Genomic DNA, 13,614 nt, shown 5'->3' on the forward strand with positions numbered 1-13,614 from the left:
TCCTTCCCCGCCCCTTTGCCTGCTGCAGCCAACGGACATTCTGGAAACCCAGGGAGAAGAGATCCAGCAAAAGATGGTTGCAAAGGAAAGCAAATAACCACAGCTTTCAGAGACAAATCTTTGAGTGTACAGAACTAAAGAAACTTGAGAGGACCTCTGGACTGAAAATCCAGACCTGCTCTCATAGGTAGTGGTTGGCTCTTGCCGTTGGTTAAGGATCGCCGTCTTTTAAGAAGCATTGTTCACTCGGTTCCCATTGTTAAAGGTCTGTGGCATTTGTTTCTATTGTGGGATGCCACTATAACTAAGAACTTTTTATGTCCTTAAAGAACACTAAGTCTCCACATGGGCATATGACATCCTGTTAATGAGGAAACTCTCTAAATCCTGTTATCAGCAGGAGCCAGTTGAATTGGATCAGGTGTTAAATAGGTTGCCTCTGCAGGACGCACAGTTATTATTAGATTCCCATTCCTTCTCCCATTCCCCCAAACTTAGCCATTGCACACACTAGAACATATCTTGTTTTATAAACTTTCTCAAAAATCAATGTATAAATAATAGCTCCTCTTACTGAGAGGACCTAACTTTGTCCCAGATACTAAGCTAAATACTTTGGATAGATTAGTTCAGTTAATCCCCAACATCCCCAGAGAAGATAGTGTTAATTAGTTTTCACTATTTATCAACCAAAGAAACTGGGGTCCAGCTGCCCAAGAAGCAAAACTTAGATTCTAGAACCAGAAAACTGAGTCATTCAACTTGACTTCCTTTCTCACCTGCCTCTGTCATCCAGCCAGACATCCTCAGCCATTATCTCTCCAGACCCCAAAATGAGCCAGGTATTGGCCTAGGAACATACACTTACCAACTTGAATAAATATTCCCTACCTTCAGAAAGTTCTCAGCCTATCCCAGAAAGTGAACAGATTCGGTTTGGTCTTTGGGGCTGATAAACTAGCAGACTTAGGGCAAACCTGTTCTACTTGGTTAGTCTCAGATTTAATATTTGTAAACTGAGGCAGCTGGGTTTAGACAAGTGGTTTTCCAACTTTACTATGAATCAGAATCCTGTTTGTTCAAATAAACAAAAACAAAACAAACAAACAAAAAAAACAACTTAGTTTTCTGGGCTCCTGTCCACAAGTACTTGCACTTAGCAGGTTGAAGATGGTGTCCAAGAATTTACATCTGTAATCAAGGCCCAGGTCTGAAGGTAGGATTCTAAGGGCCCTTGAGCTCTGATATTAGCATCAAGGCTGATTTTTCACCCTTCCAAAGGCCTTTGGTATTGAAAAGCTTTTAACCTATATAGTAAATCCTGAGCCCTGCATCAAGGTGATTTGGTGAGAAGATGACAATTTATAGTAGATTCTTAAAATCCTAAAGGAGTGACTATCCACAGTCTGTGTGTTGATTCTCCATTCATGCCAAGGTACTTTGGGAAACTAGCACCATCTCCACTTTCCAGGCGGGGAAATTGGGGTACCTATGATTCAGGAGCTTAGGCAAAGTCACTCTGCCAGGGCTCTTTCCCTAAAAACTGGCCTGGGAATCCAAGGACATGGCCCTTATTCTCTTGCCTGCTCATGTGGCCTTGCTTGGATAACTTGGCTGGTTGGACTTTAATTGTTCCTGCCCATACTGAAGGTCTCTGAGCAGCTACTTAGCTGGGGTGTTTGAGAACCAGAAGCTGCGTGGGAGACCTTCAGAACTCCCTGGCAGCATGCTCAGAAATTCCCTTGGCTTAGGGAAGATGTAAGGACAAATTAGACCACCTCAAACCCCACAGGACATCTCTGCAGATCCTGGGAGGACGGGAGGGTAAGGGTAGGAAGATACGATTCACATCCTTAAGGCAAAAGCAGTGGATACTGGTGGGAACCTCCCAGGATTTGGAACCTGAAATCAGCACAATCGGTTCAGCAGTCCACTGTTTTATTTTAGGGACAAGATTCAAAGATTGAATCTGTGAAGTCAAGAGTCTTCCCTGTATCCTAATCTTGGTAGCATCAGAAGACTTCCACAAACAGGTGGGAAAAAAAAAAAAAAAAAAACATGTCCTTCACAGAATCTTAGACACTTGAGATGTCCTTTAAAGGTTGCCTGACCCTTGCTACTCAAAGTGTCTTTTGTGGACAGCATCACCTGGGAGCTTGTTAGAAAGGCATGATCTCAGCCGGCTACAGTGGTGCATGACTATAAACCCAACAAGTTTTGGAGGCTGAGACAGGAGGATTGCAATTTCAAAGCCAGCCTCAGTAATTCAACGAGGCCCTAAACAACTTAGTGAGACCCTGTCTCAAAAAAAAAAAAAAAAAAAAGATCTTGGAATGTGGCTCAGTGGTAGAGCCTCCCTGGGTTCAATCCCTGGAACAAAAAAAAAGTGGGGAGGGAGTGGTGGGGGAGGGGAGAAATGTAGAATATCAGGCTACCCACTAGCCGTAACCCAGCACTTGACTTATCCTCTGCATCTTGTTAAACCATCAAGTTTCCTATCCCTGGACTCCTCTAACATCTTCTTCTAAGTGGTCCTGTTTGATTCCAGCACTGATCCAGCTTTTAGAATTTCTTCTCTATCATAGGCTTACCCCCACACACCCCCAGTCAGTAGCTTCTACCATGGGCGCTCACTCCAGCCTCAAGACCTCTTGAGATGTTCTCTTGAGCGTCACATCTCATCCTCAAACAGTGCAGTTTCTAATCTTCCCCGTCCAGGATACGTTACTATCCTTCCCAGCATGTTGCAGACTCACTGGGGCCCTGCAGGGAACACAGACTAGAGGGATTCAACCAGGAATGAAGGGGACTTTGGCAAACTGGAAAGACAAACCGCACTCAAACAAGTGAACCCTCACACAGCCCAACCATGAGGTGTAGGAAACTCAGGCCAAGCATTGACATGATCGTGGGTTTTCAAAAGAATCCAACATCTTGCTAAAGCAACATGAAATCTTCCTGTTTTCTAAGCTCAAACGTAAAAGATCAAACCAAAACAGATTTCTCCATCTGTGGCACAGGGAAGCAGGGTTGGATCTGTTTCCAAATGTATTCATTTGTTTGTTTGCTGGTCACCTATTGGTTTTTAGCAGAACTATTTCAAATGAAGTCCCACAGGATCCGCAGCACATGAACACTGATCCTACCCTTCCCAGCTCGGAGCCCGAGGCGCCTCCTGCAGAACTGTAGCTCAACTCGGTTGAAACTCACTCAGCTGATTAGAGGGTCCCTTAAGGGCCTTCCAGCTCAGCTTCTGTGATTTCTAAGAGCCCTTCGGCCTGGTTGCAGGCGTGTGGCCTTTGTATTTATAGTTTTCCTTCTCCCTCCAACCAAGACATCTCGTATTCCAACTTTCAGAATTATCTTCTTGCAATTCAGAGAGGTTTACAGGAGAGAATGTGAAGGATCCTTGTCATCACCAGACCTGTCGTGAGGAAGGGCATGCTGTGGAAAGTCTGCTAACCCAGGGGTGAGCCAGACACTTAATAAATAGGCATGGGTACGGTTTTATCCAGGAGGCTTCGCGTTAGCACTAATGTTCCAGTCCACCTCACATTCGGGGCCCTTGTAGTTAATTATATAGGAAACAGGACTATTGGATTCTGCCCACCGTGGCAAAATAAGCCTGCAGGGATTTAATGGGCAAGGTGATCTGGAGAGCCATTGTCATTTGCGTGCACATAGAAGATTTGCAAATGGCCACACTCGGGCACAGGGAAAGGCCTGAGCCTGGACCACACCTGTGGATTTAGTGGCTGGCATGGGACAACACTGGGACCCAGGAATGCAACCTCCTTTAATTTGGAAAGCCATTGCCTTATGGGACCACCAGGGTGGGCTTACTTCCCTGGAACTAATAAAACGCAGTCACAGCCCAGCTCTTGAAGGTGCTGTCTTGGGCTGCTGCATATATTTCTTTCTTTCAGCTTCTCAATTGTTCGCACAGTCTGCACACATTTGCCAAAGTCCACAGCCACTTTGGTGCTCAGCCTTGGGGATTGTAGAGATGACCAAGGACCACTTCTGCTCCCAGGGCCCTTCCCATCAGGCCAAGCCCATCTGCCCTTCCCCACCTGTGTCTCGAATCTGTTCACGCTGAAGGCCTCTCATTTCTCCTTGTCTGAGGCCCAACCTAATGCCTCATGTCCATGAAGCAGTCTCCCTTTATCCCCGGGGGTTGTGAACTCCGGTAATGCCTCCTCCAAGTCACTCACCTCAGGTTCACTGTCCCTGCCCTGTCCAACACACGGCCACTCACCACCCGTGGCTGCAGAGCCCTGGAAACAGCCTGAACTGAGACAAACACAAGTATAAAGGACTTGGTGCCAAAAGAACAGAAAAGAATGTCAAATATTTTAATTTTTACCTTGATTGCATATGAAATGATAATATTGGAGATAGACTGTATTGAGTTAAATAAAAAATACGACTAAAAGTAACTTCACTTGTTTTTCTTTTTTTTTTAACTGAAAAAAATAGAAATTTTCAAATTTCACATCTGCCTTGCATCTTATTTCTGTTGGGCAACGCTGCACCCAGCACTTCCTCCCATGGGTGAGAAGAATGTGCCTGTCTTTTCTCTTCCCTCCCGGCTTGTGAGTTCCCAAAGGGTACAGTGAGCTTGTGTCATTTTTCTGGCCTCTGCACACCTCGCTGACACACGGGAGGCCCTCACCCGGATGGACTGAAGGCAGAATAGACGGTGACAGATGTTCCAATTCTCCCTTAGGTAGTGTACTAAGGTTATTGACCTTCTTTCCCTTTTCTTCTTTTTTACAGTTTTTGTCCTTTTTCTTTAAGGGCTCACACAATCGGCCAAAGAAGACAGTTTTCTCGGGAGATGGGCAGAAGCTGAAGGACTGGCACGACAAAGAGGCCATCAGGAGGGACGCCCAGCGCATAGGTACGGAGGGCAGGATGGTGACAGGCGGGCTCTGTGGAGGGCATAAGCGTATGTGCACGTGTGTGTGTGTGTGTGTGTGTGTGTGTGTGTGTGTGTGTGTTAGTATGGGTGCCTGGACCTCCTGTTGACTTCCTCTCTCTGCCACCATTTCTCCCCCTGACTTCTGCCCCCACTTCACTGTTCCATCCTCTTTTTCCACTCACATCACCAGAGCCACTGCCTAGGAGCGTCTGTCCTGCCGCCTTTGTTGAGTGATTGAAAATGTCTCCACCATCTAGGATGCTTTGCCACCATAACAAAGGGCGTTAACAACAAAGAGCCAAACCCACTGAACACCTATGGGGAGCAAGGTCCATGCTCTGTATTTTATGCATTTTCTCTGTTCAGTCCTGAGTTAACCTGTATGGCCCATTTAATTAGAGGGGGCCTGTATCTCAAAGAGGGGCAGTAACCTGCCTGCAGTCCCACAGTGAGAACAAGGCCAATCTGGGATGGGAATCCAGTTCTGGAAGGCGGGTTGATCCCTACCCACCACCACAGCCATGAAGTTTAATTAACCTACCAGGTTTCAGCTCAAGTTTTCCTGGACTAATTAGTCTTTGGAGCAGTTCTTCTTGGACTGGAGAGTGAAGAAGGGCTGAGATGAGGTGCCACAGGTTCCATCTGGGGATCAGTTCTAGGGAGCTGCACCGATGCCAGTCCCCAGCCATGTGCCCATCAGTCCATACTCTCTGGGCCTCAGTCTCTGCCTGTTACTGGGGTTCATGCCCCCTGTCTGGACTAGCTCAGGGTGTAGTGAGGTGCCATGAAAGTGATAGGTGTAAAATAGCCTCAGTATGCTGGAAAGCACCCTAGAAATATAAGGGATGGGTATCTCATTCATTTGAATCTCAAAGGCAGACCCCACTGACGGTTTTTTAAAAATGATGTTATGAGAAACCAGCCTCCCTCAAGGCTCTGGAGAGAGCTCACATAACAACTGAACCAATGGCCAGACTCTAAAGACATGAAGTGCATCGCCCTGTGTGCCAGTGGTTTACAATGGAGGGGCTGCTTAAATTGGAAAGGGGACATTTGCAAAGAGCTGATTCACCACACAATTGTGCCAGAATGATTAGAACACCAGGTTGGCCAGCAAAGAAGAGTGGTGGGGACAGCAAGAAGAATCACGACCAGCTAACTACATGGCAGTCATTTTGCCCTGAGTGGCCTCCTTAGTCAACAGTGAACTTCATATTCCAGTTAATGCAAGAGCGAAAACTTAGAAAGGCCAAAGGCACGTCCAAGTGACAGCTGGGATCTAGCAGGGCTGGCCTGCAGGCTCCACTCTGATCTCTGAGTGAGCCCATGAGTGGCCCTGCTGGAGCGTCCCTCAGAGCCAACATTCTGGTCTTGTCTTTCTGCTTCCTGCATTTGTGTCCCCTGAGGGATCTATCCTGGGTGTTGGTCAGCGATGTCTTATTGTGGAGCAGTACAAGTGACAGAGGGCAGGGTCCTTCCCCTGGTCCGGCTGAACTGGAGTAGCCTTGAACTCCTCTGCTCCGCTGCACCTTCTTGGCGAGCTGATATTGCCAGCATATACTTTGCAAAGTAAACAAGGCCACCAACTCCAGAAGGTGAAGTGAGTTTTAGTTGGTGATCTCATTACCATTTCTTCAAAATCATCAATGCAGATTCTTGGGCTATATTGCAGCTGTTGTGATACAATTCCCACACACCATATGCTCCTGGAGAACCCAGAGAAGACTTTCTTGAAGCATCAGGGATTCCCCAGATGGATGGTACAGAGAGACTAAAGCTAGCCCTTATCCGCCCAAATCTGTGACTGGAAGCGACACGTTCAGGCAATCCTGGCTTAGGGTAGGCAGCTCTTAATTTATTTACTGTCTCAGAAGAAAAAAATCAAAGCATCATCATTTATGGCAATTTTGATTTACATATAAAGTTTGCTTCCCTTAGAGAGTAATCATATTTCCTCAAATTTATATAGCGTTTTATAGATTTAAAAAAGCATTCACGTGTGCAGCCTCTCTTGCCTCTCCCAAACAGGCTGCCGCTATCAGAGGAGGAAGGTGCAGCTCAGAGCTGGTGTGACTTGCTCAAGGTTGATCTGCTCATCAGTGGCAGGCCTGGCTGTGCATCCAGGTGTCGGACTCCAAGGGCAGGGGTATCTGGAGCTCCAGAGGGAATGGAGGGAATGTGGGTACCCACACACCTGGCTTTGTAACTTTCTGAGTGTCAGTATATTCATCTGTAGATTGAGAGCTTTTGCATCTACTGTACAGGGTTGCTATGGAGATTACATGAGAACAAGATCCTTAAGGGACGTGATGGGACCAGGACTGAATAAATGGTAGTTCCCCTCCCCCTCTTTCCACTTCCCTCTGCAAAATCTGGAGACATTTCCCGTATCCAGGAATAAAGCTTTATCTTTGTGCTTTCAACACACTTTGCATCCTTCCTTCCCCTCTCCATTCACAGAAGCCCCATAGATGCTAGGTGATCAGCAACACCAAATTTGCTCTTTGCCTCTAGGAAATGGAGAACAAGGGCGGCCTTACCCTATGACTGATGCCGAAAGAGTGGACCAGGCATACCGAGAAAATGGATTTAACATCTACGTCAGTGATAAAATCTCCCTGAATCGCTCTCTCCCTGACATCCGGCACCCAAAGTGAGTGTGACATCTCTCATCTTCTGGGATCTGAGGATTTTGCCTGTGGCTCTTGTTTGAGAATTAATTAAAGAAACAGGTCCATGAAGCACTGCTGACGGAGATTTCCTCCTGTTGCACAGGGCCTTTGGCAGAGGGTCCCGTGATCAGGTTCTCTGGAATTTAGAGCTGGCTCCCCAGAAGAACCAGCCTCCCTCTTTTGGTGGGTAGTTGGAACCACCTACCTATGCATTTTGTCTCTTGCCCTGGTCCCCAGGGATATTTATACCTCAATTTAGAGGACCACAGCAGTGACTTTTCAGGCCTCTTTCTCTCCACTTTGTGTGATGTTTTTCTTTCTTTCTTTTTTTAAATAAGTAAGTAGTGTTTTTTTAGTGTTGTCTTTTTCATAACTGTCTCAAATCATATTGAGAAAGGACATTTCTCACCAATTATAAAGATGATAATGGCAGCTGACATTCATTGAACAGGTAGCATGTGCCACGTACTTCTTTTGTATTATCTCAGGTTCCTGAGAGGTAAGTCCTGGAATGGTGCCCATTTTACAGATGAGGAAAGTGAGGCTTAAACAATTAAGGTCCCAAGGTGACTGAGAAGCTGAGCCAGGTCTTAGACGTCAGCTCAATAAGAACAAGACTCTGGACCCTTGGCTCTCCTATGTTTTCAGTAAGGTTTACTGTCATGTTGGTGGTAATTTTCAACTATAGCAGTTCTCAAACTCTAAGCACATTAGAACTGCCTGCAGAACTGCTAGAACGCAGGATACTAAGACTCATCGCCACAGTCCCTAATTCAGTAGGTCTGGGTCGCCGCCCAAGATCTTGCATTTCAAGTAACCTCCCAGGTGACACTGGTATTGCTTATTTGGGAACTACACTTTGAGATCCACTGCCAGGAGAAGATGTCAAAATTGCTTCTAAATGAAGGCAATACTGAAGAGCCCTGGAGCACAACATGTTTTGCTCAGGGACTAAGAAAATAAAGCCTGGGATAGAAAACAGCTAGCATTTATTAGATGCTTACTTATGCCAGGCATTGTTCTAAGCCAGTGGTTCTCAAGGTGTAGGTTTCCAGAACAGCAACATCAGTGTCACCTGGGAATTTGTTAGACATGTGAGTTCTTGGACTTCAGCTCAGATTTACTGGATAAAAGGTGCTAGAGAGGGGCCCACCCGATCAGTGTTTTAACAAGCACTCCCATTGCCTCTGATGTAAGCCCACACTTGAAACACATTGTCCTAGGCACTTGAAGTGCATTAATTCAGCCAGAACTTCCAAAACCCTTAGGCACTATTATCACTCACTGTTTTACAGATTGAGGAGCGGAGCACAGTGGTGCATGCCTATAATCCCAGCAGCTCTGCAGACTGAGGCAGGAGAACCACAAGTTCAAAGCCAGTCTCAGCAACCTAGTGAAGCCCTAAGCAAATTGTGAGGCCCTGTCTGAAAACAAAAAATAAAAAGGGCCAGGGATATAGCCCAGTGGTTGAAAGCCTCTGGGTTCAATCCCTGATACCAAAAAAAAAAAAAAAATTGAGGCATAAAAAGGTTAAATTGTGTATGCATAAGAAGCACAGCTGGTTAGAGGTGGACTCAGAATTTGAACTCAGAGAGTCTGGTTTCAGAATCCATGTTTAATCTCTGATCCATGAAGGTCTTTGCACCTATTGAAACTCAGTCATAGAATGTAAAAGTAAAGACTGAATCTTGAGAGCATGTTTGTTGATTTACAAATGCTTTTATCCCTTCACCTCCTTTGTATCCTGCGACAGTACTTTGAGGTTGGCATTGTTGTCTCCCCTTGTAGATGAGGAAACCCCACAACAGGAACCCTCACCTAAAAGATGGGCTCTCACCAGGATGAGACCCCCTGCCCCAGGATCTCTTGCCAAGTGGGGATGCACAGAGACCTCAGTGTGCTTGCCTGTGGGGTTTGAAATTTGTTCCATGATCTTCACTGCCAAGCCCCAGATTTTTCCATCTAAGTCTGAGCATGTAGGTCAGCTATCACTGATGTTGCTGGATTCAGAACTATGACCTGACTCTGAGGGTCAGAAACTCAATTTTTATGTTTAGCCTCTTGCAAGTTCAGAATTCTACAATAATTTCATCTTCCTGTGTCTAGGGAAGAAGTTCATTTGGGAGCCTGGTCCTCCAACCCCAGCTGCTGTTCTTGTGATACTGTAGGTTCTCAACCATGAGTGTATCTACATGTTTTTTAAAAAAATACAAAGATTGGTGTCTCACCTCCAATTGCTGAACTCTGACTCTCTGAGGACACAGCCTGAGTCTCAGTATGTTCTAAAATCTCCAAAAGTAATGCTCACACATAACCAGGAATCACTGATATAAAACAAGGAATATTTTGCAATGAGAAAGAAAGGCTGAGTGTAGTCACAGCTTTTATCTACCCTCTTATCTGTTCATTCAGTAACAATATAGCAATGTTCTGTGAGCAAATCTCTGTGCTCAACACCAGGAACAAGGGATAAATGAGCTATTATTTCTTGGTGTATTGTGCAAGGTGTGGGGACAGATGGCGGAAGCAGTTGAGAAGATCAATAATAGGGGTGTGTGTTAGTTAGCTTTGCATTGCTGTGACCAAAATACCTGCCAAGATCAACTTAAAGAAGGAAGTTTATTTGGGGCTTATGGTTTTCGAGATCTAGTTCCTGGTTGGCCAACTCCATTGCTCTGGGCCTGAGATAAGGCAGAACATCACGGTGGAAGAACTTGGTGAAGGCTCAGGTCATGGTAGCCAAAAGCAGAGAAAGAGCACAAGATGCCAAGGATGATATGATCCCAAGGCCACACCTTCAGTGACCTGCTTCTTCCAGCCACATCCCACCTGTCTACTCTTACCATCCAGCTGTCCATTCAAATTATCAAACAGATTAATTCACTGATGAGGTTACAGCTCTCAATAATCGAATCATTTCACCTCTGAACATTTCTGCATTGTCTTAACACATGAGCTTTTCAGGGGATACCTTATATCTAAGCTATAATAGGGCAGGCACAGGATGGTTTGGGACAACAGAGAATTCTGGGTCCCCTGCCAGAAGCCCGGGAGCAGTGGCACAAGCCTATAATCCCAATGGCTTGGAAGGCTGAGGCAGGAGGATCATGAGTGAGTTCAAAGCCAGCCCCAGCAATAGCAAGGTGCTAAGCAACTCAGTGAAAACCTATCTCTAAATAAAATACAAAATAAGGCCCTGAGTTTAATCCCCAGTAACCGCCCCCCCCCGCAAAAAAAAAAGAGTTCAGAAGGCCTTCCTAAAGAAGTGCCATCCATCACATCCTAAAGGACTAACTAGAGCTAGCCACGTGATAGAGCGTGGAAAGGACATTGCAGGTAGGAGAAATGCCCCAAAAGAAGCCTTCAGGAAGGATAGCACACATTGTCTAACTTAGGGCTTAAGATGAACCTTCCACTGGCTATAAGTGGAACCAGGATGGGGGCCCAGCCTTGGGCAGGGTTCTTTCCCAACAGTCCAGAGAAAGAAACATCCTCTTAATTGAGAAGTCCTGCTGGGATGCACAGATGGGCCCATGGACAGAGTTCAGGCAGTCTGTAAACCTGGATGAGAAAAACATGCCTTTTTTTTTTCATCAACCTCTACCTGAAATATGATGTTCCTTCCAGTTATTAATGGAGGCATTAAAGCCCCCATGACACTGTCACCCAAAGAAACCATTCCACATCACTTTATAGGCCTCTTGAAATGGCATATGTGCTTGGCATTACTTTGAAATGAAGGTGGTTTTTGATTTTATATCCAGATTTTACTGTGAGTGTATTAATAAAGGAGCATATTTACTACCAAATTTCAAACTTTTGTTCTGTGATCGACACAGTGGCTTCTCAATTTATGATACTGTTAGATCACCATAAAGCCATCATAGGTTGAAAGTATCATCAGTAAAAAATGCAATTAACCTCATAGCTGCTGAACCTCCTAGCTAAGCCAGCCTACCTTCAATGTACAAAACTTACATTAGCCTGAGATGAGATCATGGCAGCCAAAAGCAGAGAGAGAGCACAAGGACCCTGGGATGATGTGATCCCCGAGGCCACAACTCAGGTCTCATTGGGCCAAATCATCTAATTTTATAAAATACTGTTGAATAATATCTCATGTAATTTATGGAATGAATACAGTAGGAATGGCTGTGTGGATATGCTTTTGTACCACTGCAAAGTCAAAAATCATTAGGTTGAATCATGGTGTGTCGGGAACCATTTGTATTTCAGCCTCATTAGCTTCCTCTACAATTTCATATATTTAGTTCTCTGTACTGTGAACATTGGATACGCCAGCCCAGCGGAAGGTCCTTAGCACTGGTTAGCTGCAGAGCACCTGTTGCAGGTGGGGAGAATTGAGCTAGGAGGCAGAAGGCATCTCTATTACCTGCCCATCCGCCCACCCAGCCAGCATCCAAGTTACTAACTGAAAGATGTCACCAAATCCAGTGCTCCTGATGCCCCTCTTCTTTAGGATTGCCAGGTAGGGAAGGCAACTTGCAGAAATGAGTTGACAGATGTTTTGAAGCGCTCTTCTGTTTTCCAGGGGGATGCTTTCCCACGGTTTGACAGCAGGAATGCAGGAAGAAATTAGAGCAGTTGAGCTGCTCACTCCCTTCGGTTTCTTTTAGCTTAAACAACTTCTCCGGCAGGAGCTGAGGTTTATGTTTGCCTTTTATTCCTTCAAACTGAATTTTGGCAACAGCGTGTCAAGAACAGGATGGAGGGGCTGTTTGTTTGAGCCAGCTGCCTTTGCTTGCACCAGAAGCTGCTCTGGGGAGCACACAGCCACAGAGAACAGCAGTGAGGCAGTTGGGCCCGACTTGCTGGGCTTGCATGTGGGAGGAGGCCAGCTGGCTCAGAGCGGGCCTGCCCTCTGCACCTCCTGCCAAGTGAGTGTGAAGGAGGCTGCTGGTGGGCTGGCCCACTCTCCTACTCCCTGGGGAGCCCTGCTGGGCTGCCTGGCAACCCAACACAGAGACTCCTCCCTGGCCCACAAGTGACAGCACAGGGGACCCCCGCTGCAGAAGTGGCTGGGGTCTACAGTTCTTATGCAAGTCCTGCTGTTGGGTGGTCTGTGAAAGCAGCTGACAGTCCTCATCTGCTTTCTTCATTCTGTGGGGTTAGCTTCAGTAGTAAATGAACCTGATGGAATCTTTGTCTACCAGATTCCTGCTACCTTCTGTCCTTCCTTCCTTCCTTCCTTCCTTCCTTCCTTCCTTCTTGCCTCTTCCCCCTTTTTGTTAAATTAACTTGGTTAATTTACAGTATGTGCTGAATTTCCTCAGAAGAAGTTTATATTATATTAGGCCACAATTCTATTGAGCAACTTTATAACCCCAACAGGTTCCAAAATACAACAAGGAAGTCAGAGCCTATTACCTTTGACCAACATATATTAAAGACATATTCTGGGGGAAAAAATCTTGTCAGGATAAGAAGTTTAAGTCAACTACATTTGTTTTTATAATAATAATAATAGTTCCCCAATAGGAATGTGCACATAGATTTAAAATTGCTATTGAGGGATCCAGATGGAGTAACAGATTTACCCTCTTGCCTGAAACAAACAAAAACAAAACTCAGTGCTTTTTAAGATACCTGGACATCAGGCAGTGAAATGTAGTAACTGCAGGAGATGGGAATCAAATGAGGTGAGCCTTACAGTTGCCATAGCTCATTGCCCCAGGCCATGGGACAAGGATGGAGACCCTGTGTGGAGCCTGGAAGATTTTCCTAGTTGAGGTAATAGAGCTGAGAGTCCAAGGAGACAAGGAGACTGGAGTTTACAGGACTGGTACTAGAGAGGAGAGAGCCGTGGAGTTGGAGGGCGTCCCCTTGACTATATACAGAGGTACTGATCAGCCTGAGCCTCTGAGGAAGCTAGTTGAAGCTGGCGAGTGGGAGATCACCCAAAAGGGCCAGAGGGAACAGTGCCTAGCATTCACTCGGAGCTGAGGATGGGGCTTTCCTCACCACTCAGGCTGGAAAGTTTCATAGTTCATACTTCAT

The 13,614-nt window shown here is 45.8% G+C and overlaps 1 protein-coding gene across 2 annotated transcripts in view; it reads left to right on the top strand.

Moving 5' to 3' along the window:
* Galnt10 (polypeptide N-acetylgalactosaminyltransferase 10) overlaps nucleotides 1-13,614 on the top strand; it is a 246,371-nt gene that overhangs the window by 109,026 nt on the left and 123,731 nt on the right. Inside the window, exons 2-3 of one of the 2 annotated variants that reach the window (XM_077801874.1) lie at nucleotides 4,780-4,903; nucleotides 7,439-7,577. In XM_077801874.1, the coding sequence (XP_077658000.1) occupies nucleotides 4,780-4,903; nucleotides 7,439-7,577 (263 nt within the window). The remainder of the gene's footprint in view (nucleotides 1-4,779; nucleotides 4,904-7,438; nucleotides 7,578-13,614) is intronic. The other variant, XM_026388324.2, reaches the window with a different exon arrangement.

This window comes from Urocitellus parryii, chromosome 1 (genome assembly GCF_045843805.1).
Source record: "Urocitellus parryii isolate mUroPar1 chromosome 1, mUroPar1.hap1, whole genome shotgun sequence".
NCBI classification, from domain to species: Eukaryota; Metazoa; Chordata; class Mammalia; order Rodentia; family Sciuridae; genus Urocitellus; species Urocitellus parryii.